Source organism: Podarcis pityusensis (assembly GCF_964106645.2).
Source record: "Podarcis pityusensis genome assembly, chromosome: 10".
Taxonomy (NCBI): domain Eukaryota; kingdom Metazoa; phylum Chordata; class Lepidosauria; order Squamata; family Lacertidae; genus Podarcis; species Podarcis pityusensis.
In genome coordinates, this window is record NC_138035.1 from 62271110 (window position 1) to 62294656 (window position 23547).

A 23547-nucleotide genomic window follows, 5' to 3' on the forward strand; every position below is an offset into this window, starting at 1 on the left:
GAACTAAACCAGGCTTACTTCCGAGTAGACCCTGAAGGAAGGAACCCAAGGAAGGGAACAAAGCTGAGCTCGGAGGGGAAGGAAATGGGGGGGGGGGGGAGTCAGTCAGCTTCTTCTACCTCCGGCTGCCCGGCGCCTGCCTCCTTCCATCTCCTCGTCAGCCCTTCGCCAGAAAAAAGAGACGACTTTGGAAAACAGGTGGTACATCTTCTCACAAGCCGGCTAGGCGCCTCTCTTGCGCTTCCCGCGCTTTTCCGCCTCCGCCCCACGAAGCGCGGGACACCGAAAGACGCGTCGCGCGGGAGGCGGACTGCGCATGCTCGGACCCGCTCTTATAAAGCCGCGCCCTTGCGCCTGCGAGGTAGAACGCGCGCTGGCGCAAGCGCAGTAGCGACGCTCGATTTCGTTTTCCCGCTCGCGCTTCGGCCGTTGCAGAGCGATTGACGGGGGCGCCAGGTCTTTTGTGGTTAAGCCTTTCCGGTCGTGAGGTGACGCTCTACGTTTCCTCAGCAGCTCGTACCTGTACGCTGTATTGTTAACATCAGGGGTGCCAATTTGAATCAAATATTGGGGTTTTTTTTGGGGGGGGGCGCAGGAAAGCCCCGCCCCGCATAATGGATCACATGACACACTCTTTGAATGGCAATGTCCATCAACTTTGGGGGGGGGGGTCCTGGCCACCTCAAATATTTTATTGGGTGGTCGAGGTCCCCTCAGGCCCTAGGAGTTGGCTATTATTATTATTATTATTATTAATAATAATAATAATAATATACCGCCCTATACCCGGAGGTCTCAGGGCGGTTGACAGAATAAAATCAAAATATTATTATTAGCATTAGCATTTGAATTTATATACCGCCCTATACCCAGAGGTCTCAGGGTGGTTGACAGAATGAAATCAAAATACTGTATTATTATTATTATAATTTATATACCTCCCTATACCCGGAGGTCTCAGGGCGGTTCCACAAAATACATAATCAAAATAAAAACAGCAACCCAATAACACCCCCCCAAAAAAACCTACATTTTAAAAGGGCATTGGATGCCAATCAAATCAACCAAAGGAATAGAGAATGCATGGGATTGCATTGTAAGTCAGTTTGCAGTGTGTGTCTGGGTACATTTCCTCATGGATACATTGCTGTGTGTTTTGTAGCATTGGGGACATCAGAGCCTTGTGAGTATGTAAGTGTACAAACTTTGGACCGGATCCAGATTTAGCCTCTGTGTTGGATCCATTGATACTGCTAAGCTTGACAATAGGTTTTCCATCAGTGGAAAAGGAACAGGTGCAATTTTTGGCATATCCCCTCCAGCCCGCTCCAAAAACTGCTCCAAATGGTTGGGGGACCTTCTAAAACAGATTTCAGGAAATGTGGGAGCGCAGATCCTCCCTGTTTTCCAGGGACAGCTCTGTATTTACAGAAGCCACCCCGGTTTCTGATTTAACCCCGAAATGTCCCACTTTTCCTTAGAATATCCCTATTTTCATTGGATAAATGTTGGAGGATATGGAGTCATGTGACCCCTGAGCCAAGGAGATAAGTAACTATACAACAATACTTAAGTTGTAACTAAGTAACAGAACACATCTGAAGGCAGCCCTGTGTTGGCAAGTTTTTTAAAAAATGTTTTAATTTTTTATTAATATTTTTATACATGATAGAAACCTCCTTGAGTGGCTAGGGCCACACAGTCAGATGGGCAGGGTGTAAATAATAAAATTATTATTAGTAGTAGTATGGAATAGGATGTCCATATTTTCACTGGAGAAATATTGGAGGGTATGGGGAGGTTGCAGTGGCAGAAATCACGAAGAAAAGTTTCTCTCATTCTGATGGAAATCTTACTGTCAACTGATCGACACTGTTGAATACAAACCAATGTTCCTCATGCAAAATCTTGTGGAAAAGCCCATGCTGCACAATGTTACAATGGAGAAATGCATACAAAACAAAACTCACAAACCCAGCAACATGGAACAATTCCCATGTGCATGAGGTGCCTTCAGATGGTGTGATGTATGCCACTTTATGTAGCAAGTTTTAACTCAGGTGTAACTACATAAATTCAGAAAGACTAACCAACCTTTTAATAAAAAAAAAGTAAGATAATACTGCGGGATGTTTACAAACATTTCACATTTTAGCCTGAAGTTGATTTTTAATCCTATTACAAGTTGACTAAAATTCAGAAACTGTTTAGCTCATTAGTGTCGTAACACTACAGAGACAGATAAATTATTTTTTGGACTCCCAAACATACTTTGTACTTGATGAAGTATTAATTACCTTCAAAGAAATTATTTTTGCTGTAATAGTGGCAGATGTCCTCTTTTTAGAAGAAAGATTTTAAAATAGTTGCCTTAAAATGAGCAAATATGGAAAGTGTATAGAATTAGTAATACCCATTGCATTCAATGGGATTTACTATAAAAGCTTGTCCGGATACATAGAACGTCCACTGAAATCTGTGAAACTTTCTTCCAAGTGAACATGTTTAGGATTTAATTACCTTTTATGTTCAAGTTTCCCCGCCCTCCTGTGATCACACATTTTACAATTTTGCTAGCTTTTGAGGATAAAAGTTTTATAATTTAGCGAGAACAGCTAATTACTGTACAATTCTATACATATCTACTCAAAAGTAAGTCTTACTGAGGCCTACTCCCAAGTAAGTGTGTATAGGATTGCAACTTCATGACTATCATAAGATATAACTTGATTAAACTGTGTATTAAGTATTTTAAACATCAAAGATAGTTTGTATCTTTGTCATATTGAAACTTTTGCTTCAATTTTTGCTTGCCCTAAGACAATCATGGAATCAGCCTTGTGAGAATATGGTACAGTAATTTTCTAGTATGTTCTCTTCATTAAAATTCAGTTGGCATTTCCCTGTTCTCTGGCTTAACTGTGGTCTTTGCTGTGCTTTTGTTCCATGTATGAATAGACCTTGTTGAAAGCCAAAGTAGAAGAGCAAACTTTTCAAAGGCAGCATGAATCACTAAGCAGTGAGACTATAACAAAGTGTACGGACAACTTTACTCACAAAACTATTCAAAGTTGAATATTAATTTCTCAGTTTAATGTAAGTATAACAGATTTTAACAACTGGTAAATATGTGGTTAAGTTTTAGTAATCGGTATACTCCATAATTATTCTAAGTGAGTTGGGGGGATAAGTAAAATGGATAAGTTGCATTTATATAACAACAAACAATTTTGTCATGTCATCAAGTACTGTATGCAGTGTGTTTTTAATGCAATCCTATACATTTAATGGGACGGGACTTACTCCCATCGAAGTATGTATAGGATTGTTGTCATAATTGTGCTTATTTCCCATTCTGTTGATAATTATGCAGAAGTGAATGTTAGGAATATATATATATATATATATATATATATTTCAAGCTCTTTCTAAAAAGTAGAAGTTGTTAAATGGTTTGGATATATTGAATTATACTCATTTAATTTGTTGTATGCTGGCCTATATGAAATATTAAGTATAATTGTTGATTTGTTTGCACACTGGGGTTGCTAAATATGATTAGAATGTAGAGTACAGAATTGTGCACTAATTTGAAATAGTTACTCACTGTGCAATCCTATTATACCCATTTAACTCAGTGGGACTTCTGAGTAGACATGTATAGGACTGAGTGGTGATTAAAATTATCTTCAGTATTTAATAATTCACAATTCAGTCTCTTTTACTGTCTTGGAATGGACTTTCGAGTATGAAAATTGTTAGGAACACAGCTTAATAATGTGATCCTAGCCATGTTAATGTGAAAGTTCTGTAGAAATATGTAACTCGAAATACATTGAAGTAAAAAAGACGGTTCTTAGCTCAAGATCCCCGAATAAATATAGAAACAATGTAAGATTTATTGGGAACTCCAAATTCAGAAATAAAAGGAACATTTATTTTCACTTTAAAGCACCATGACCAAGGAGGAATCTTACAGGGAAGAATTTAGTTATGACAGAATGCCAACCTTGGAGCGTGGAAAACAAGAGAATGGAAATTATGTTCCAGATATTAAATCAAGCGACCTTCAACTATCAAAGAGGTTTCATCCATGTTTTAGTTATAAAACATGGATATATTCTTTGCTGATGGGGGTAAGTATGAAATATTATCCCGGCCTGGTCAGGGCTGAATAGGTAAGGTTGTACTGGGCAAATATAGTAGGTTGATTTTTATCACATTATTACCCATGTCATTAAATCTGTTTGAAGTTGGAAAGTTTTGATTTTCTAAAAGTAGTATTTACTGGAATTAAGCCCTACCAGTGCAAGCCTAATAGTATGGCAAGATGATGCAATTGTCACAGAGGGCTGGGTCAAAGGTAAAGGATCCCTGGATGGTTATGTCCAGTCAAAGGTGACTATGGGGTGCAGCACTCATCTCGCTTTTCAGGCCGAGGGAGCTAGCGTTTGTCCACAGACAGCTTTCCGGGTCATGTGGCCAGCATTACTAAACAGCTTCTGGTGCAATGGAACACCATGATGGAAACCAGAGCGCATGGAAACACTGTTTACCTCCCCGCCACAGTGGTACCTATTTATCTACTTGTACTGGCGTGCTTTCAAACTGCTAGGTTGGCAGGAGCTGGGACAGAGCAATGGGAACTCACCAGTTGCGGATATTCGAATCGCCGACCTTCTGATCGGCAAGCCCGATGTCAGTGGTTTAGACCACAGCGCCACCTTCGTCTGGTGCCAGCCCAATAATATGGCAAAATAACACTATTTTCACAGAGGGCTGGTGCGGGACATGACAAACTGGTGCTCTCCAGGCTATGTTCTCACCTTATTAACCTCTTGCATGTCCAGCCAGGTGGTGAGGCAGGCTCTCTGCTGCCCTTTCCACTACTCCTCTCTGCCTTCTCTCTTGCACTGAGAAAAGGATAAAGGGGTCTTTCTGCAGAATGAGGCCTTCTCGGCAGGATGACCAGGAGAGTGCCATTTAGGTCCCTTCCAACCTAGCGGAAAAAGAGTTTTTAAGTATTCTGCCTTGCTTGCCTTTAACTTCTGGAATTTCAACCAGTTGGTCTTCAACCACATATGGTTGAAATTGCACGAGTTAAATGTGCATAAGATGTGATTGGATTGTATTTTAAATTGTGCAGGTAGCATAAATTCAAGGTTTTCAAAACCTTTTCAACCGATATGGACCATGCATGTATAAACCACACAAATGACTATAATGCACAATGGTTACCACTGAAATAACATTCCTTAGTTTGACTTTTTTTGTAGGCTTGTTTGTTTGTTTTCTGAATGTGCTAATAATTTTATTATAGTTTGTAGTTTTATAACTGGCATTTCTAAATGTCTAAGTATACATAGGTTGCAATCCTATATATACTCACCTAGGAGTTAATTCCACCCAGTTTTTGGCACTTGGTGTGTTTTGAAGCATGTGATGAATTTGTAGGATGTATGAAGTGTTAGAAAGGGACGTGGGTGGCGCTGTGGGTTAAACCACAGAGCCTAGGACTTGCCGATCAGAAGGTTGGCAGTTCGAATCCCCGCGACGGGGTGAGCTCCTGTTGCTCGGTCTCTGCTCCTGCCAACCTAGCAGTTTGAAAGCATGTCAAAGTGCAAGTAGATAAAGAGGTACCGCTCCGGCGGGAAGGTAAACGGTGTTTCCGTGCGCTGCTCTGGTTTGCCAGAAGCGGCTTTGTCATGCTGGCCACATGACCCGGAAGCTGTACGCCAGCTCCCTCGGCCAAAAAAGCGAGATGAGCACCGCAACCCCAGAGTCGGCCACGACTGGACCTAATGGTCAGGGGTCCCTTTACCTTTACCTTTATGAAGTGTTGGGGAGGAGTGGTACCTTTGGTGGGTCACACATCATGCTCCTGAGGTAGCATAGGTGCCATCTCGTGCTGAAGATTGTGGGTGCCTGCAACAAAGGGCTTCAACTTTGCCCATTGACTGGGAGGGCAGCCCCCACAAATATATTATTGTGGGTGCCGAAGTTGGCTCCAGTGTGAGGTAGTTTGCCCAGCTTTGGTCCCCAACCTGCACTCAGCTCTCACCCATGGCTCCTAGAAGCTGTCAGCATGTGACAGCAGCCACACCCCAGGAAACAGCTTTGACTGGCCGGCCAAACCAGGTGAAGGTAGCCGATGGGTATCAAAGCCTCGGTGAGTTAGGGACTTACCCTGCATGCGAAGACAGGCTCTAGCAGATTAAGCAAATGAAACCAGTAGTTGGTCCAATGGTCAAGAAAGTGGTTTCTGCACGTACTGTAGAAGGAAGTGAGGGGCAGATGGGAAAGTAGCCCTTCCCATCTGGGAAGTCAACCTGGGAGAAGGAAAACTGATCCTAAACCTCTGCTGTTTTGCGGGATATCATTAGGAGAAGAAAAGTCCAAGGAATAAACCCAATACGAGCTGGTGGCAAACATTTCAGCGAGGTCGAGAGGGAGGGCGAGTCTTGTTGTTTGGGCAACCCAGGACCTCCATACACACTGCCCAGGCTTGCACCCCAAGGAGGTCAGCTAACACTGCGGTTTGACTTCACCCCCAGAGGTCGAGATAGACGGATGCCAACAACAACATGAGAATAAAAGTGAAAAATATAGTTCTTGATACTTCTTGGGAATACTGTGGCTATAATAATTTAAATAATACAATATGCTTGCTTATTAACAGAAAATGTTAGGCACTGAAGCTGCTAGCACACGATAGTTGCAAAATAAATGTTTAGTAGTAGCAGTAACAGAAACTACCCTGAGGATTTCCCCTGAGTACTGTACTTTGTTTAACAAGAACTACTAAAAAAATACTTAGAATGCTTCACTGCATAGCCACAAGATGTAGACAAGCTGTCTTTGCTGAGAAGTTTCATTGTTTTGTTAAGCATGCCTGCCAAGAAAGGAGCTTATTTTCTTTAGTTAACTTTAATTTACTGCTTTAGTAAGATTTTCTTTTTCCTAAATTGTTGCTGCGAGTGACAGCTAACTGACATCTTTTGCTGAACTCTTGCTGTCAATAGAGGAAGCATCATAAAGAGTTCCACTTATTTTTATGAACATACTGAGCAATTTTAGTCTATTCAAAGACAATGATTCCAGCTAAAATATATAGACTCTACAACACTGAGATTCCCAAAGATTGCTCGTGCTTGGGAGTAAAATATACGATAAGGAAGAGAGATGACAAGCATTAGAAAAGGCTGAAAGAAAGAATTACACAGAGACTAAGGGTGCTTTCAGGTGACCTGTTTAGCCGGCATTTATCCTGCGTTGTTTGTAGGGAAATTAGACAATGTTGGCTTAGACAATGAACATTCACTCTAATTTGTTTGCAGGGAGGCTAGACGAGGTGGTGTCAAAATGTTATCACACACTTTCCATTGCATTTTCCTTATCACATCACAAAAGTCTGATCTTTTGGGGAAAACAAGTCTGTTGTGCAAGACCTCCCAGTCACCTATAATTGTGCAAGCAGAATTTACCTGTATGTGATTGAATCCCACCCCAAAATAGCAACAGTCTGGAACTATCCAAATAAACTGTTTGGAGTAATAAGCATTATTACTCTTACCTCTACGTTCAGTGAGATTAGGAGTGAGCAGAGGACTTGCACACCCCTTCCCATTGTGTGAAGAAGGTAACAGCTGAATTTCTGTGGCATTTCCCAACATTGTAGACTCAGGGAAAATCCCGCTTTCAAATAAATGTGGGCTCTCCCAGTGCAAACATTACTCTCTTTATATAGTGAGGGGTAACTGATGAATGAGGTATACCCAATATTTACTTTCGTTCTCACCATACATAGAGGTGAGTAAAAATATATTGTACAAAGAGGCCAAAGATGCAAAAGGGAGGCCAGTGGGAAAGAACATTGTGGAGGCACTAAAACTCTTTAAGTATGAAGAGTCCTACTTAAATCCTCTCTGAGGACTGTATAAAGTGACGTGTGAAATAAACATTTTATTCAAGGATTCCCAACTTGTAGGGTAGAACTATATGAAACAGTATGGACACAACTTACTCACATTTAACTTGTGTGCATTCAGCTATACATGCTTGGCTTTATTTTTAATTAAAAAAGGGGCAGACATACAGTGGGGGGGGGGGGAGAATTCTGGCAATCTCACCCGCCATTGCTAGGGTTGCCATACGGACATAGCCAGAATACTGCAGTCAGAAGCAGTGTCCAGGTGGAAATCGCAAAAATGTCTGGGCAAATCCGAATGTATGGTGACCCATGTCGGCAGAGTCGTTTTTGGTGATTTTCCTTTAAAATAGCTCAAAGGACTTCCTTTTTCCTTTACTTTTGCGATTTAGCCATAAGAGCTCAACAACTTTGTTCCCCTGATTTTTACTTTTTGAAATATGGCAACCTTAGCCATTGCACCCAATGTGTTTTGACTATACACAATTTTGGCTTTAGGTGCAATGCCTGGAATGTAAGTTGTGGTCTATATGGCCTCGGCCCAGTATACCTGAAGGAGCATCTCCATCCCCATCATTCTGCCCGGACACTGAGGTCCAGCTCTGAGGGCCTTCTGGAGGTTCCCTCACTACGAGAAGTGAAATTACAGGGAACCAGGCAGAGGGCCTTCTGGGTAGTGGCACCTGCCCTGTGGAACGCCCTCCCATCAGATGTCAAGGAAATAAACAACTATCTGACTTTTAGAAGACATCTGAAGGCAGTCTTGTTTAGGAAAGTTTTAAATGTTTGATGTTTTATTGTGTTTTTAATATTCTGTTGGGAGCCGCCCAGAGTGGCTGGGGAAATCCAGCCAGATGGGTGGGGTATAAATAATAAATTATTATTATTATTATTATTATTATTATTATTATTTACTGTACATGTAGTTTTGGGTTGTGAATTTAGAGCAAAGAAGCGGTCATGGGGTGGGGGAAATGAGAGGGCTCAACTCTCTGCTTCTTTACATCAAGTTTCTCAAGTTTTTCCCCTGTCTCACATATGGATCTAAACTGATATTTGGCATCCTATTAAAATCCTCAGATGTAGCATGTAAAAGCTACATGTAAATGGGGATGAAGTGTGTACAATTTGGAGAGCAGGAGTAGCAAATCAGGCAAGGTTAACCACCCCCTCCCTCTCACTTCCCTCCCTCTCCCTCTCACACAGAGCAAGTGCTTGTTTGTGTGAATCTTCCCACAAATCCAATGTATTTATTAATATCTATTTTTATTTAATTAAATACGAACACTTCCTAAGTTGTTACTCTTTTATATTGTTGCCAAGTCATTGCATAATAGTTCTAGAACTTAGCAGCAAGACAACATGTTCTTTTGACTTATAAAGATCTTTTGATGTTTGGTTTCAGTATCATTAACACAGAGAAACAATTGTTAATGGTTCTAGTATTTGTATTTTTGAAAAGAACTGCCAATTCTCATGAAGTTGCTTAGCTATATAATTTATGCTAATAAAGTAATGTAATTTCTTCATTTCAGACTTGCATCCTTGTTACCTCTGGATTTTCACTTTATTTGGGGAATGTTTTTCCTTCTGAAATGGATTACTTGCGCTGTGCAGCAGGTTCAGTAAGCATTCCTTTTAATTTCTGTGGCTGTCTAGAAATATAAATTAGAAATATAATTCAATTTTCTCATTTTCATTATGCTTCAAAAGCCTTATCTCAGATATACCACTTGATCCAGAATTAAACTGCTAACACATGCTCTCTTTAGATAATTCCTCACTCTTGATTTCAGAGAAATTGTTTGCTTTAAAATAATTGGCAGCAGCTTGCCAATTAAACACTTGGTTTCTCCCCCCCCCTTTTGCTTTATAATAGCAGATGCAATGTTTAGTTATTGTGTGTTATTTATTTTCAAATAAACAATGTAATGAAACATCACATGAGCAAATATCAGGGGCACAGAGAATCATATAAATTTCCTTCTCTCTCCGTGTATATTTGTAAGCATGAAGCTAGGGTTGTGTAAGTAACTTTTATCTCTGGATGATGTCTTTTGAGTTTTGTTCTTAGTGTGTTCTCGTGTGCACACACACAAAAGGCCCTGATTCAGTTAAATTAGTTATGACACCAATGGGACTTGAGTGAGTTATGTCCAAATGATTCTCTTAGCTACAGTGGAAGTTTAAAAACCCAGTCCTATGTATTCTATCCTTTCTTACTGCAACATGGAAGACATTGACTTTATCAATTCATGTATTGCCAATGAGCAACTGATGTTTAATCTTGTGGACCGCCCTGAGAACTTCAGATGAAGAGAAGTATATAAATATTATGAATAGTAATAATAATAATTTCTTCTTGGAAGTAAATCTCCTGGCATATTAATGAATGCATCAGAGTGTAGCCCTAAGTCATGGATAGTTCAAGTGGATAGGAGCCAAATTCTGTGACAATTCAGTGTGAACGGGACTCTGTGCTTTGGGTGATTTTAGATGATGAGAAAGTGGGGCTCAGCTGTGACACTGGAACCATCCAAGACATGCTCTCAAGGGTAGGCTCTATACTGAAGTCAGTGAGTATAAATGAAGATGGGTATCTACCATTGTTGACTAGGTCAAGTAACAGGAGGAACTGTGACAGATTTACAGGTTCTAAAGTGGCTGCAAAAGGCCCACTCAGTTGATCCAGAAACAGAATTAGAAGGGTGGCATGCACCATGGGCCTTTACTGCTGGTCTTTGCTGCTCTAGATGGCTTGGGCACTGAATAACGGCTTTCTCCTCTTTATGCAGGTGACTCTGTGGTCTAACCCACAGAGCCTAGGGCTTGCCAATCAGAAGGTCGTGGTTCGAATCCCCGTGGTGGGGTGAGCCCCCGTTTCTCGGTCCCTGCTCCTGCCAACCTAGCAGTTCGAAAGCACACCAAAGTGCAAGTAGATAAATAGGTACCACACTGGCGGGAAGGTAAACGGAGTTTCCGTGTACTGCTCTGGTTCACCAGAAGCGGCTTAGTCATGCTAGCCACATGACCCAGAAGCTGTACGCCGGCTCCCTGGGCCAGTAAAGCGAGATGAGCGCCACAACCCTAGAGTCGTCTGCGGCTGGACTTAACGGTCAGGGGTCCCTTTACCTTTACCTCTTTATAAAGAGGAAGGACAAGAACATTGCTTCATCCTGTTCTGGTTAGGCTAATCTTGGGGTAGGAAACGCTTTCCCCAGTCATATTGGTAGCGCAAGAGATCCTGCTCCAGTTAGTCGAGTAGTACAACTTCAGGGCAAGAGGAAATGAACTCTGAGAGGGAATAAAGCCTGCTACTGTATCACAAAGCAACCATACCATATTTACCTGATACCTATCTGCCTATATCTCTGTAGCTTAATGGAAAACAGGGTGCCAACAGGGTGCTGACCAAGGGGCAACAGTTCTGGTCCAGCTGCCTCAAACAGTCAGCTGCATCTTATCTCTCTGCTATTCACAGAAAACCATTGACCATGTTGGATGGGAGTTGGAGTTCAACAACATCCAGAGGGCCACTCGTTCCTCATACCCACCTTGGTATCAAGCCTTCCAAGTTCCATTAAACATTTGCTCACTGTACAGTCTGAAAGAATTGTTGTTGTTGTTGTTTACTCGTTTAGTCATGTCCGACGCTTCGTGACCCCATGGACCACAGCACTCCAGGCACTCCTGTCTTCCACTGCCTCCCGCAGTTTGGTCAAACTCATGTTCGTAGCTTCGAGAACACTGTCCAACCATCTCGTCGTCTGTTGTCCCCTTCTCCTTGTGCCCTCAATCTTTCCCAACATCAGGGTCTTTTCCAGGGAGTCTTCTCTTCTCATGAGGTGGCCAAAGTATTGGAGCCTTTGCTTCATGATCTGTCCTTCCAGTGAGCACTCAGGGCTGATTTCCTTAAGAATGGATAGGTTTGATCTTCTTGCAGTCCGTGGGACTCTCAAGAGTCTCCTCCAGCACCATAATTCAGAAGCATCAATTCTTTGGCGATCAGCCTTCTTTATGGTCCAGCTCTCACTTCCATACATCACTACTGGGAAAACCATGGCTTTAACTATACGGACCTTTGTTGGCAAGGTGATGTCTCTGCTTTTTAAGATGCTGTAGAATTAGGCATTCTTAAACACATTTATTTCAGTGAACTGAGTTTAAATGTGTCCATCCCTGTATTGGATTGAGGCCATTGTGGATTTTGTTAAAACAATGTTCTTATTTTCTGTTATGATTATTTTTCATATCTGTAGCACTTTTCAGGGTGCATTCATTGCACCATGCATCATGTGTGTCACAGGGCTTTTGGATGCGTTTAACAAACATTCACCTTCCCGTCACTCCATGGCAAATCACTTTTGAAACAGAGTGTAGGTCTCAAAAAAAAAATGTGTTTGGGTTATTTGGGGTCTGCTGTTTTGTTTTAAGTCAGTGGTCCCCTCTCATGTGCTAAAGCCCTTGGGAACATCTTAAGTAGATCTTTGGATTGTGACTCTTATCTTTATCACAGTTTATGTTTAGGGCAGTAGTGGTAGGTAATCTGCAGCCTAATTTCAAAAGGCCTCTGCAAGTTCAGACTTGCCAGAAGAGATGAGGGAGGAAGAGACAGAAAAAGTGGGTTTCAGAAAGAGAAAAAAACAAACAAACAAACAAAAATTTAGCCTGAAAGATAATGGGTTTGCCTAAATTATCCAAAAGCTTTATGGGTGAGATGAGGCTTTTGCTGTGATTTACTATGTTCACATAGGCAAAGTATGTCTATTCTATACTCAGTGGGAAATTTTATTATTCATGAAATTCTAGTTTAGTTAGTAAATTGTACTCTTAATTTTCATTAATTTCTCTCCAGTGTATTCCCTCAGCAGCTGTGAGTTTTGCCATAGCCCGAAACAAAGTTAATGTGGTAAGTACTTTATAAGCTTGGAATGACTGTTAACAGTTAATTTCTTTAATTAAAGCAAAAATGAAATATTCTTAATGTGTGTGTGTTGTTTTTTGTTTTTGTTTTTACAGATACCCAATTTCCAGATGCTGTTTGTTTCTACATTTGCTATTACCACAACATGTTTAGTTTGGTTTGGATGCAAACTTGTCTTGAACCCTACAGCAGTAAATGTGAGTTCTTAACAATAAAGATTAATTCTATAATTAGTTTATTTGATATTGAGTTTGCTTATTTTGTTCATTGTATATATATAATCTTTCAAAAAGTTAATCAGACACTACTGTGATGAGTATGAGTTACTCGTGCGTAAACTGGTGCCTCTCTAGGCTAATTTGCCTTGTCAAACCTTTCTGACTGCACAGCCCTTTCTAATCATGACTGTCTCAGTCACTAGCAGAATCCGTCAGTGGGCGTTTCTTGAATCTCTTCCAACATAAGAGTTGTTTGACACCCAGTCTCCTCCGCCTCTCACTGCGCGGGAGCCTTCTGCGCAGGGAGGGCGTAGGTAGCGGAGGACCTGTCCCCTCCTCACTGAGTTCCAGTGAAGAGTCCGTGAGCCCTCTCTCCGATTTCCCCATCTGCCCACTTTTGTTCCTGTTGTTGCGCTTAAATGCTTCCCCCTCCACTGAGCTGCTTCTCCCCCTGCTGCTGGGTCCTTCTCCAGCATCATCTAGGAGCCTCCTCTTCGCCTCCCGCTCTGATGTCAGTTCCCTGACAACTACTTAGGCACTATTTCATAATTTGCTGCTTTTGTTTTTAAATCTGAAGAGACTTTATAGGAAAATACTTTTAATGTTTTAATGCTGGCATGTGTTTGGGCATTTCATTTTCGCTTCTTTTCTTGCTATATTATTATTGGTTCTTAAAGTTCAAGCAACAAATGATCAGACATATCAAGCAGATTGCTAGCAATTCTCATTCTCAAAACTCTAGGTATAAAAAATTGAGCGAGCTATTCTAGGCCTGATTCAAAAGTTGCATTTGCATTATGCTAGCCATTGAAAAACCATAACTGTGTTGATCCTGTTCCACATGGAAGGTTTGTGTGAAATGGTTCCCTATATGGTTCATCCAGTTTTAAGTATGCCAATGCAAAGCCCCTGTTTAGAGGGGCTAAACTAGAATGGTTAGCCAAACTTCATGAGAAGCCACAACAATGGTGCTCCCATGGTTCCATTTTTCATTGCAAGTGCTCCATTGCAAAGGTCATGCTCTGGATTGGACCGGGTGACATTATAGTAATTATGTAGATAAGTTTATGTTAATCTAAAATTTTTTAATACCTTTTATGCACAGATAAATTTCAACTTGATTCTCCTCATTCTACTGGAAATTTTCATGGCAACTACTGTAATAATTTCAGCAAGGTTTAACGAGGAGTGCTGCAGGAGGAAGAAAGTAAGTTTTTCCTTAAATATTTCTAAAACAGCCTAAAGGCTTTCTACAATCTCTACTTCATATTTGCATACTGCCTCAGAAACATAGTCACTGTGATTCTGTCATATAGCTATGATATCATATGCCTGTGTACTACTGAATATTGGAGGTTTGGGGGTGCATTTCTGCTGGGGAATAACTCCTTTTTTCTGTATTTTATATGAGCTTTACAGATTTCATACAAACATCTTTCTGGCAGTGAGATCAGGAGCTTCCTTTTTCCTTTCCAGTTAGCACATGCTACTTTCAAAGATTATCAGTGCAATGCAACCCCACTTTGTACTGGGCTCGGTGGTGGTGGATTGGACAGAGATATTCTTCTGTCTAGTCTTGCCAGTCTTCACTGTGAAGTAATGCCAGCATTATTCTGCTGGCATGGAGCTTCTTGTTTGGCTCACCAAATGGGGCATGGAGGGACTGAGCCATCCCAAGCCAGCCTCATTGTTGTCACATGATGGCATTGGGCCTGATGGCTGCATCAACTCCAGGCTGGCACCCCACCTTTTGCCCAGGCAGGTACATGCAGCAAGGATGTGGATGTAACTGTGACTCTGCCATTCAGTTAAGCCCCACCAGGCAGCGGCCAAGGTTTACGTTGCATCCTAAATCAATATCCACATTGTAACGTCTACAAGTACAGAAAATCTATCTTTGCTGTAGCAATTTTCTTGTGAATACACTGGGCCTGTATAGTTATATATAGTTCAGGCAGTCCAACATCTCCATACGATGTATTGTCTATAGCAGTGATGTCCAAACTTTTTTCAAAAAGGGCCAGATTTGATGAAGTGAAGGGCCGTGAGGGCTGACCAAAGGGATAACCAAAGTTGCTGACCATTTTTTAGGATTGAAGTTGTTGAAGTTTTTTTAGGATTTTACCCCAGGAAATAAACTGCCACAGGGGCCAGATTAAACCGACCAGCGGATCGGATTAGGCCCCCAAAATGGACTTTGGATGTGCCTGGTCTATAGCTTTGCTAGCATATTAACCCATGTAGATATATGAAAATTACAGAACACAAGGAAACGGGGAGCTACAAAATGAAACAGCCTTATTTCACCATAAAAACTAACAAAACTTGCTTGCAGTAGAAGAGTAAGACTAAAATTCTCAAACAATGTATTCTATCTAGCTAACCTTAGGTAGCTGAATGATTTTTCCTCCCTTAGCACAATATGCGTACACGAGAAAAGAGAACTGAAAGCTGTGTCGGTGTTAGCACAAGGTGTTGCACAATTTCTTGGACAAGGTCTTTCACAACATCTCAAGATGCACACTTGAACTCCTTGTTGTGCCTAGTTTTCTGCTAGCTATTGCTTAACAGTTTGCAGAACAGTGCAGCTGCCAGAATTTCTTTCATTGCACTATCTCTGGAACTAATCCCCTATCTATGTAATCCTCCCTCTGAGCAAGCTGTTTTATGAATGGTATTGACATTTCAGCTGCAGTACTTCAGCATGAGTGGTTCATGTTAATGAACAGGCATACTTGTGTACATATACGTACATGTGTAGATATGTAGATGGATAGATTTGTATATCTTGACAGGGAGAGAGGGAGAAATTATGCTGGTATGTCTTGTATTTTAGTATTTTATGCACACAGATGGAAGCAGCAGGAGGAAAAGGTCCTTTTCACATAAAACACACACAGCTATGTGTGTTATGGGTTGCATGAGTTCAAACATGAATTCCCTTTTAAGTTTTTAAACATAAAGTTGTAAGTTACCAAGTTGTAAGTTCTTCCAATCTGCGGGTAGCTTCTACACCCAGATGACTAATGCTTGGTTAATAGTTTATTTACTCTGATCATCTTTTCCCCCCTTTTAGACGACAATGTATGATAGTGCGATCACATTGAATAATGTCAGCTTTCCAGCACGGATCCTAAAATCCTATTCAGTAAGAGATCTTTGTTTTATCAGTCTCTAAGAATCTGCTATGAATTATATATAATTTTATATAATATATTTTTATTATATAAAAATCCCAAGCAAATTCTTCTTCTTTTTTAGGTAATTGAAGTGATTATTGGAATTTCTGCTGTGTTTGGTGGAATAATAGCTTTGAATATGGATGTGCTAGTCTCAGGGCCATATCTTTCAGTAACTTTCTTTTGGATTTTAGTGGCTGTAAGTATTACATCATTGAATATAACATTTTATAAACTGTTGTTCACTTTGATGAATAACAGGTTTTTAAATGTACCATCAGTGTCTTATACATATATATTTGGAACATTCTACTTATTCTTGTAAAACTGTCACACTTTATTATTAACACCATTTGTACACCTTTAAGTAACAGCATTCTGTACAGATAAGAAAGGCTGGTACTCTTGAGCAGCATTCAACCAACTTGCTTCATCTACACAATGATTTCTGCTTGTGCAGTGGACTTTCCCCCTCATCTTCCTGTGTGCACCCCTCCCCAAATCTGTTCTGGAGGGCTGGGAGAACCCCCAGAAGAGATTTAGGGTATGCAGGCAGGGAGGAGAGAGAGGAAAAGGTTCTGTTGCACAAGTGGAAATCCTTGTGCTGAGAGTATGAATTAATTGAAAGACCACATGGTGTCTTAATTTACAGGACTATTTGGAAAAGAGCCCAGGTCCTTTGTAGTCAGGCATATTAAAAAAAACAACAACTAGATTCAGAAAGGTGTGTGATCTAGTAAAAATCAAGGAATATGAATCAGAAAAAAGAACAAATAGCTTAACGAGAGATTCTAGCATTTATCCAGGGTCTGTTTCCTTAGAATGAAGGCTGTTGGTTATTTAGAATATGTGGTCTTATTTACACATATATACAACCTGAGTACAAGATGGAGGGACTCACTTCATTAACAGTCTAACACAAAGGCTAGCTCTTTGCTTCTTGTTCTCCTTCGCACAAGGTGAAGTGGCATTCAGCCAGGTGAGGGGGGGGCTTATTCCCTCCTCCCAGAAGCAGCATTAATTAGCATTAACTTGTTTCTATAGCATTATGGCTAACTATTTAGACACGTTAAAAATGTATTTACAAGTCTGGCAATGACCATTAACTTAAAAGAAACTAGTTTGATCAGTTCAGCAGTTACTTCCAGTGTAGACCATGTCTTACAGATACACAATTATAGGTTTGGTTGGGACCCACTGGCATCATCCAAACCAATCCTTCAATCCTATATACATACAACATATTGGTGCAGATAAGAGTTTGAGATGGTATATCCCATTCGAGCTATAATCAAATGCCGACTTTTCTAGCCCCATTGAATACAGCTGGACATACCACTGAATAAATGTGCACTGGGTTACTCTTGAAATCAGTTAGGTAGATAGTGTGTATTTTATAATTTTCCAGTGGGCACTAGGACTCTGCAAAGTGGGGCGCATGTTCCTTCTCTTTCTCAAAGCAGGAAAAAGTGTCTTCACTCCAACAGCATCTCTGATTGATTCCCACCCCCCTTACTGGAGTGATAGTTCACTCTCTGGCCAAGTTTGCTAGTACTTCAGAGGAGGGGGTCAGTCAGAGATTCTGTTGGAGTGAATCCTGCCTCAAGCAACAGCAGGAATATGTTGCCTACTTGGTGGTGTCCTAGTGCCCCTTGAAAAGCACCCTTTTCCTTATAAAACAACAAGAAATCATTGGAAGTGCAGTTGGGGTAATCAGTATATTTGCTAATAGGCACTGCTCAACCAAAATATATCCTGATTGGTCCTGAACATTTTCTCATATTTAGTTTCTTTTTAGTGTTTTCCCAGTGCCATTGCAAGTCATGTTGCCGCTGAATATCCAAGCAAATGCTTGGTAAGTATATTGTTAAAACAGTCTGGTGGAAGTACTTCAATGAACTGATGCAATCATAAATGTTATGGTGAAAATAGGTCCAGTAGAACTTTCTGAAAACTGAACAGCAACTAGACTGATTTAACATTTCTGCCATTTCAAATCTCTTCCTTTGGGCCAGAGAGTGATGATACTTTTTCACACAGTTTATGAAGGAGGCATAATGGAATCATTATCTTCTGGGTGTACAGTGATGCCTTAGTGATCTCCAAAAAAATGGCTTTATAGATGTTTATGTTTCTTCAAAAACTGATTGGATAGGAAATTAATAGTGGGTCAAAATGCTCTGTACTACGTCCAAAAACATTGCAATCCTTATTTATTGCACTTTGATGCTCTCCATTCCATCCAAAATGTTACCATCTGCTACATTAGCTACATAAAGCATAGTGAGAATTCTTTACTGGCTCACATACAGTATCAAACTTTATGATCTTTTCTTTCACTTGCTCTGTTTTTTTGGCTTTTTCATACATAGTTATATCTCTCCCTATGCTGTGATGCATTTCAAAGCTGGAGAGTCTGTAAGCATTTAATAGTGTAATGCTATGTAATGCTCAAAAATAAGCTCCATTGGTTTCAATGGTACTTCCTAGTAGGTGTGCTTAGGAATGCAGTCTAAGTATATCTGTAATCACTTTTGGTCCCAGCTGCGTGTGTAATGTTTTACTCTCCTTTCCCCCCATATCTGTTTTGTTGTCTTTCTCCCTTATTCACAATTATCCAAAGCACCACACAAATGGAACACAGCATGCAGTTCTTTAGAGGGGACTGGGCCTTTGTCTGGATGTTACGAATACCTTGGGTGCTCTGAATACACACTTATTAATATGAGTTCTAAAATATTCATCATTGTAAATACTTCATACTCCTCATTCACTTTTCCAGGGACTAAGCTCACATTTTGATTTTCTTTTTATGAATAAATTGCAAAAAACTTCATTTATGCAAGCTTGCTCAGAGAAACAAGAATACATACAACATGAATCTTTTTTTAATTAATAACAAATATCTATCTAATCACAATTCTATGTTTAATTTTAGGTAGAAGTCCTGATTGCCATAAGCAGTGTTACATCTCCATTATTATTCACAGCTTCAGGATACTTGTCCTTCAGTATCATGCGAATTGTTGACATCTTTAAAAACTATCCACCAACAGTTAAAGTATGTATTGCTTTTGAATTACCAAGCAAACAATCAATGTATCTTGTCAGTGTATTGTGACCAAGGCCACAATGTTCCATACAAACTACTGCTTTCTATTCTACATAGTCCTAACTTTTATAAATGCTGTGATTCAGGTTTTTTTATGTGTGACTTTGGAACACGTAGGGAGAGAAGTAGGAGTATTGTGTTGTGTGCAAGCAGGATTGCTTTTGAGGCTGAGAAATTGTGAGCCAGGATCAGGAGCCAAAGGGAAGCAAGATCAGAGAGGGAGTGGAGCATATTTAAATTACCTATACATTATTTGGCTGCATTCTTACAGTTTACCATAGCATGCTGGCTAAGTAAAAGCTAGTGAATGTATGTAACATTTCCCCCCTGTGATATCACTTGTGCAATTTCTAGTTCTTGAGATGTTTTAGAGATGCTTATCAGTTGATTGAAATCTGTTTATCTGTTGCTTGCAAATTTGCATCTTGCCAAGAACGTCAGTTTCAGGAAATAATTTCAGTCCTACTGTAAAGCATGACAGGTTTGTTCTTGCCAGGTATGATTACTTAATGTGCTGTGGTAACGGAATGTGCTGGGACTCCCAACCACAGATGTCCAAAACAAAGGTCTCAGCCATTTTAAAATATGAGATACGGAAGCATAGGGTACATGGCCTTTTCCCAAGGTATTATGCTACTACTACTGTTTGAGTTTATGCACTGTCCTTATTCTTGTACACACTGTAATGCATAAATTATTATTTCTTGTGCACTATAAGAGTTGGGGAAGTATAAACTACAACTTCAGTTCCTATAATATCAGGAGATGATTTGCCAATTTATACCCAGTGTTAGCAATTATTTAAAGTAAGTATGTAGTATATAAGGAGTACAGCAGATCTGCCATAATGTTTTGTGGTTTCCCCATAATTTCCCTAATGACTATAAGACATATACAAACTGTGGCCCATAGTTGCTGCTTTCTGCGAGGGAGAACTGGAAGGCGATACAGTGGTACCTTGTTTCTCAAACTTAATCCGTTCAAACTTAATCCGTTCCGGAATTCTGTTCCAAAACCAAAACGTTCCAAAACCAAGGTGTGCTTTCCCATAGAAAGTAATGCAGAACAGATTAATCTGTTCCAGATTTTTGAAAACAACCCCTAAAACAGCAATAAACAATGTACTGCAGTCACACAATCAATCAGTAGCTGAACTGGGTTCCACACAGTCACAAAAAAGAGCCACAAAAACGCAAAATAAATAGCAAAAACAGACAGACCTCAGCATAACGCTCAAAATGGAAGTGTGGCACTCAAATCGGAAGCGTAACACTCAAAATGGAGCACATTTGGCTTCTGAAAAAAGTTTGCAAATTGGTACACTTACTTCTGGGTTTGCAGTGTTTCGGTTCCAAGTTGTTTGAGTACCAAGGCGTTTGAGAACCAAGGTACCACTGTAGGGAGGTTATCAGTGTGCAGAAGCACTGAATTGGCTCTATCATATCATGTTAACTCCCCTTTCCCTTCTGGTCAGTGGGCAATGAATCTTGCCCAGAGGCTAGGCATGCAATGGCACCCCTCCTTACCAATTGCCTGAGCCCTGAGTGGGAACAAGTGCTGATCATAGCCCTTAGAGACTGCATGGGAGTTGGCAATGGGTGGGCACAGAGAGAGAAGGAGGAATAAGTAAAAATCTGTTTTCTAACAAGTCAAACTATGGAAAAACTTTGTAAATCTGTTTCATTTTGCACTCACATAATAAGGAAATATATACACTTGAATGTGGTATGCCTGGGCATTCACACTTCATATTGGAAAACTCATGCTAATAAATGGTGACAAAATATGCCGCTGACTCCCAAACCAGGACAGAATGGCCTTTAAGGATATAGAAGTTTGATATTGGAAGTAAGGGGAAACCAGAGCATTGCAGGTGCCTCCAGTAAATGTGACCTTTGGAGGCAGAAAAGTGTGTAACAGTTAGCATACCTAAAGGCTAAAGCCTTTTCTATGTGTGTATTTATTTTTTTAGCAGTCTTACGACGTGCTCCTCCTGCTTCTAATGCTGATGCTGTTAATTCAAGCTTTCCTGACTACTGGCACTGTCATATTGTGTGTAAGCTTCAAGGCAAAAATGAAGATGCGGGATTCAGTGTGGGCTGTGCCACAGATGAACAAACAAGAGTACAAAGCAACAGAGGTGAGGGGTGATTTCACTTTAAAATTGGTGTAATCATGGAATGTTGCTGATCATTTCGGTTTCATTGCCAGCACCCATCACAGTTCTTCTTTAAAATACAGATTTATTTTTTAAGTGAATGTTATATTGACATGGCTAAGTGTGAACGAGCAAACATGTGGGTTCCTAAACTGCAGATTTTGCCTACAGTGCTCCTATTGGAACTAAGCCATGTTGTCTGGAACTAAGCCATGGTTTGGCTTGTGTTACTTCCAGACCCAGGCTCATAGTTCCAGGCAAACCACAAGCTGTAACTAAGTTTGTTCTTGGTTTACCACTTATGCTTAATCTAGGGAGAGGACCTGATTCAGATTGGGACTGCAGTAAAGTGGGAGGGGGGGTTGTTTTAAGTTTTTCCTCCAATGCCATTTTCTCAATGAAAATTTCCCCCTGAAATGGCTAAATACCCCCAAAGAGAAACTGATACGTGCCTCCAAAGCTGCCTGGGCAAACAGCAGTTGGGGGGGGGCATTTTTGGTGAAGAAAATGGCATGAAGGAAGGGGTTAGATCCCTTTTACCCTGCACTGCAGTCCCAATCTGGATTAGGCATCTTCACTGTTACTAGGTAAAGGTAAAGGGACCCCTGACCATTAGGTCCAGTCGTGACCGACTCTGGGGTTGCGGCGCTCATCTCGCTTTATTGGCCGAGGGAGCCGGCGTACAGCCTCCAGGTCATGTGACCAGCATGACTAAGCAGCTTCTGGCGAACCAGAGCAGCGCACGGAAACGGCGTTTACCTTCCCGCCGGAGCGATACCTATTTATCTACTTGCACTTTGACGTGCTTTCGAACTGCTAGGTTGGCAGGAGCAGGGACCGAACAACGGGAGCTCACCCCGCCGCAGGGATTCGAACCGCCGACCTTCTGATCGGCAAGTTCTAGGCTCTGTGGTTTAACCCACTGCGCCACCTGTGCCCCTTCACTGTTACTACTTTCTTATAAAAATGCAAGACGTGGAAATGTGATCACACATCTAATGATTTACCCTTAGTCTGGATTCTTCCATTCTAATTTGTCAATAACAGTGTTTGAATTTATTTATTTTTTGCAGGTTTCCAATAACAGCATGAAGGATTTCGACAAAGAGAAGGCTTGGAAAGCTGTTGTAGTGCAAATGGCCCAGTAATCTGGATTTAGGAAACTGAAGCAGGAAAATTGCTGGAATAAGGGCATGCTAGCCTTTGCATTTGCAAGTGTTATGGGCACAGTCACAAACATCATGACAGCCCTACTGACCACTTCCCTGTGGTTTCCAAATAGTAGAATTTAGTCAGAATGTTAGCACCATGCAATCTTCCTTTAAAACCTCTCTCATGCCTTTCTAATAACTTAGAAATTAGCATAGCTTCAAGTTTGCAACACAACTTGTTTCAACAGAGTGTGTCTTTCATTTTAGAGTACTAGCATCTTAATTGCAAACCGACTCTACAACCAGAAACTGCCAATTAGAAATTAAGTCCATCTGAACAGCTAAACATAAGTAACTGTGTGGTAGGTCTTGCTTATTGCAAGAGAACTAATATAACTGCTGGTATTCAGTTGATGTTAACAGACACATTTATAAAGTTACAAATGCGTGTCATCGTTGATGCTTTTGCTTATAAACTTCACTTTTGTAGGAGTTAAGTCCTTAAGAATTGCATATTACTTTTGTATAAAATAAACATCTTTATCACAAGTCGGTTCTAGGTGTACATTGTTGTTGATTGATGCAAAATGGGAGAAAGACCCTTTATAATGAATGTGTGTATTGTCATGCATACAAAGGCACATTATTCACATGGTGACCAGGCGACTTGCTGGGAGATGAGCAGTTTTGCCCCTCTGCATCATTGCCCCTATAAGGGTGAATGTCAACCATCATTGATGGGGTGTGTGGAGTAAGAAAGTATACTCAGAGATACTACTCAAGTGGGCTACTCCTGTTCCCCAAACCTGGTGCCTAGTGTGTGTGTGTGGGGGGGGGAGTTTTTCCTGGTAAAATTGCAGCTGGTTTACTTTGTACTA

General features: G+C 40.7%; 2 protein-coding genes across 4 annotated transcripts in view; one reads left to right on the forward strand and one right to left on the reverse strand.

Moving 5' to 3' along the window:
- Positions 1–311, reverse strand: part of MOV10L1 (Mov10 like RNA helicase 1) — a 42476-nt gene extending 42165 nt beyond the window's left edge. Inside the window, exon 1 of the mRNA XM_081023480.1 lies at positions 120–311. Coding sequence (XP_080879606.1) covers positions 120–207 — 88 coding nt within the window. The 5' untranslated portion in view covers positions 208–311. The remainder of the gene's footprint in view (positions 1–119) is intronic.
- A 46-nt stretch (positions 312–357) lies between these two features.
- On the forward strand, positions 358–23218 carry MLC1 (modulator of VRAC current 1). Of its 3 annotated transcripts, XM_081023789.1 has the most exons (14): positions 387–522; positions 1482–1551; positions 2959–3096; positions 3953–4136; positions 9463–9552; positions 12783–12836; positions 12947–13048; positions 14175–14276; positions 16146–16217; positions 16331–16447; positions 18047–18103; positions 19187–19309; positions 21333–21500; positions 22592–23218. In XM_081023789.1, the coding sequence occupies exons 4-14, from the start codon at positions 3957–3959 to the stop codon at positions 22664–22666; spliced, it is 1140 nt and encodes a 379-aa protein (XP_080879915.1). In that variant the 5' UTR covers positions 387–522; positions 1482–1551; positions 2959–3096; positions 3953–3956; the 3' UTR covers positions 22667–23218. The 3 variants fall into 3 exon arrangements, with proteins under 3 accessions (XP_080879916.1, XP_080879914.1, XP_080879915.1); XM_081023790.1 differs by lacking the exon at positions 1482–1551 and having other exon boundaries at positions 358–488; XM_081023788.1 differs by lacking the exon at positions 1482–1551 and having other exon boundaries at positions 377–522.
- The last annotated feature ends 329 nt before the right edge of the window (positions 23219–23547 follow it).

Excerpts from the sequence above, each read along its gene's own strand:
- MLC1 (XM_081023790.1), top strand. The coding sequence starts at position 3,957 with ATGACCAAGGAGGAATCTTACAGGGAAGAATTTAGTTATGACAGAATG. Across the intron at positions 13,049-14,174 it reads TGAACCCTACAGCAGTAAAT|ATAAATTTCAACTTGATTCT; the intron begins GTGAGTTCTTAA and ends TTTTATGCACAG. Across the intron at positions 18,104-19,186 it reads AATATCCAAGCAAATGCTTG|GTAGAAGTCCTGATTGCCAT; the intron begins GTAAGTATATTG and ends GTTTAATTTTAG.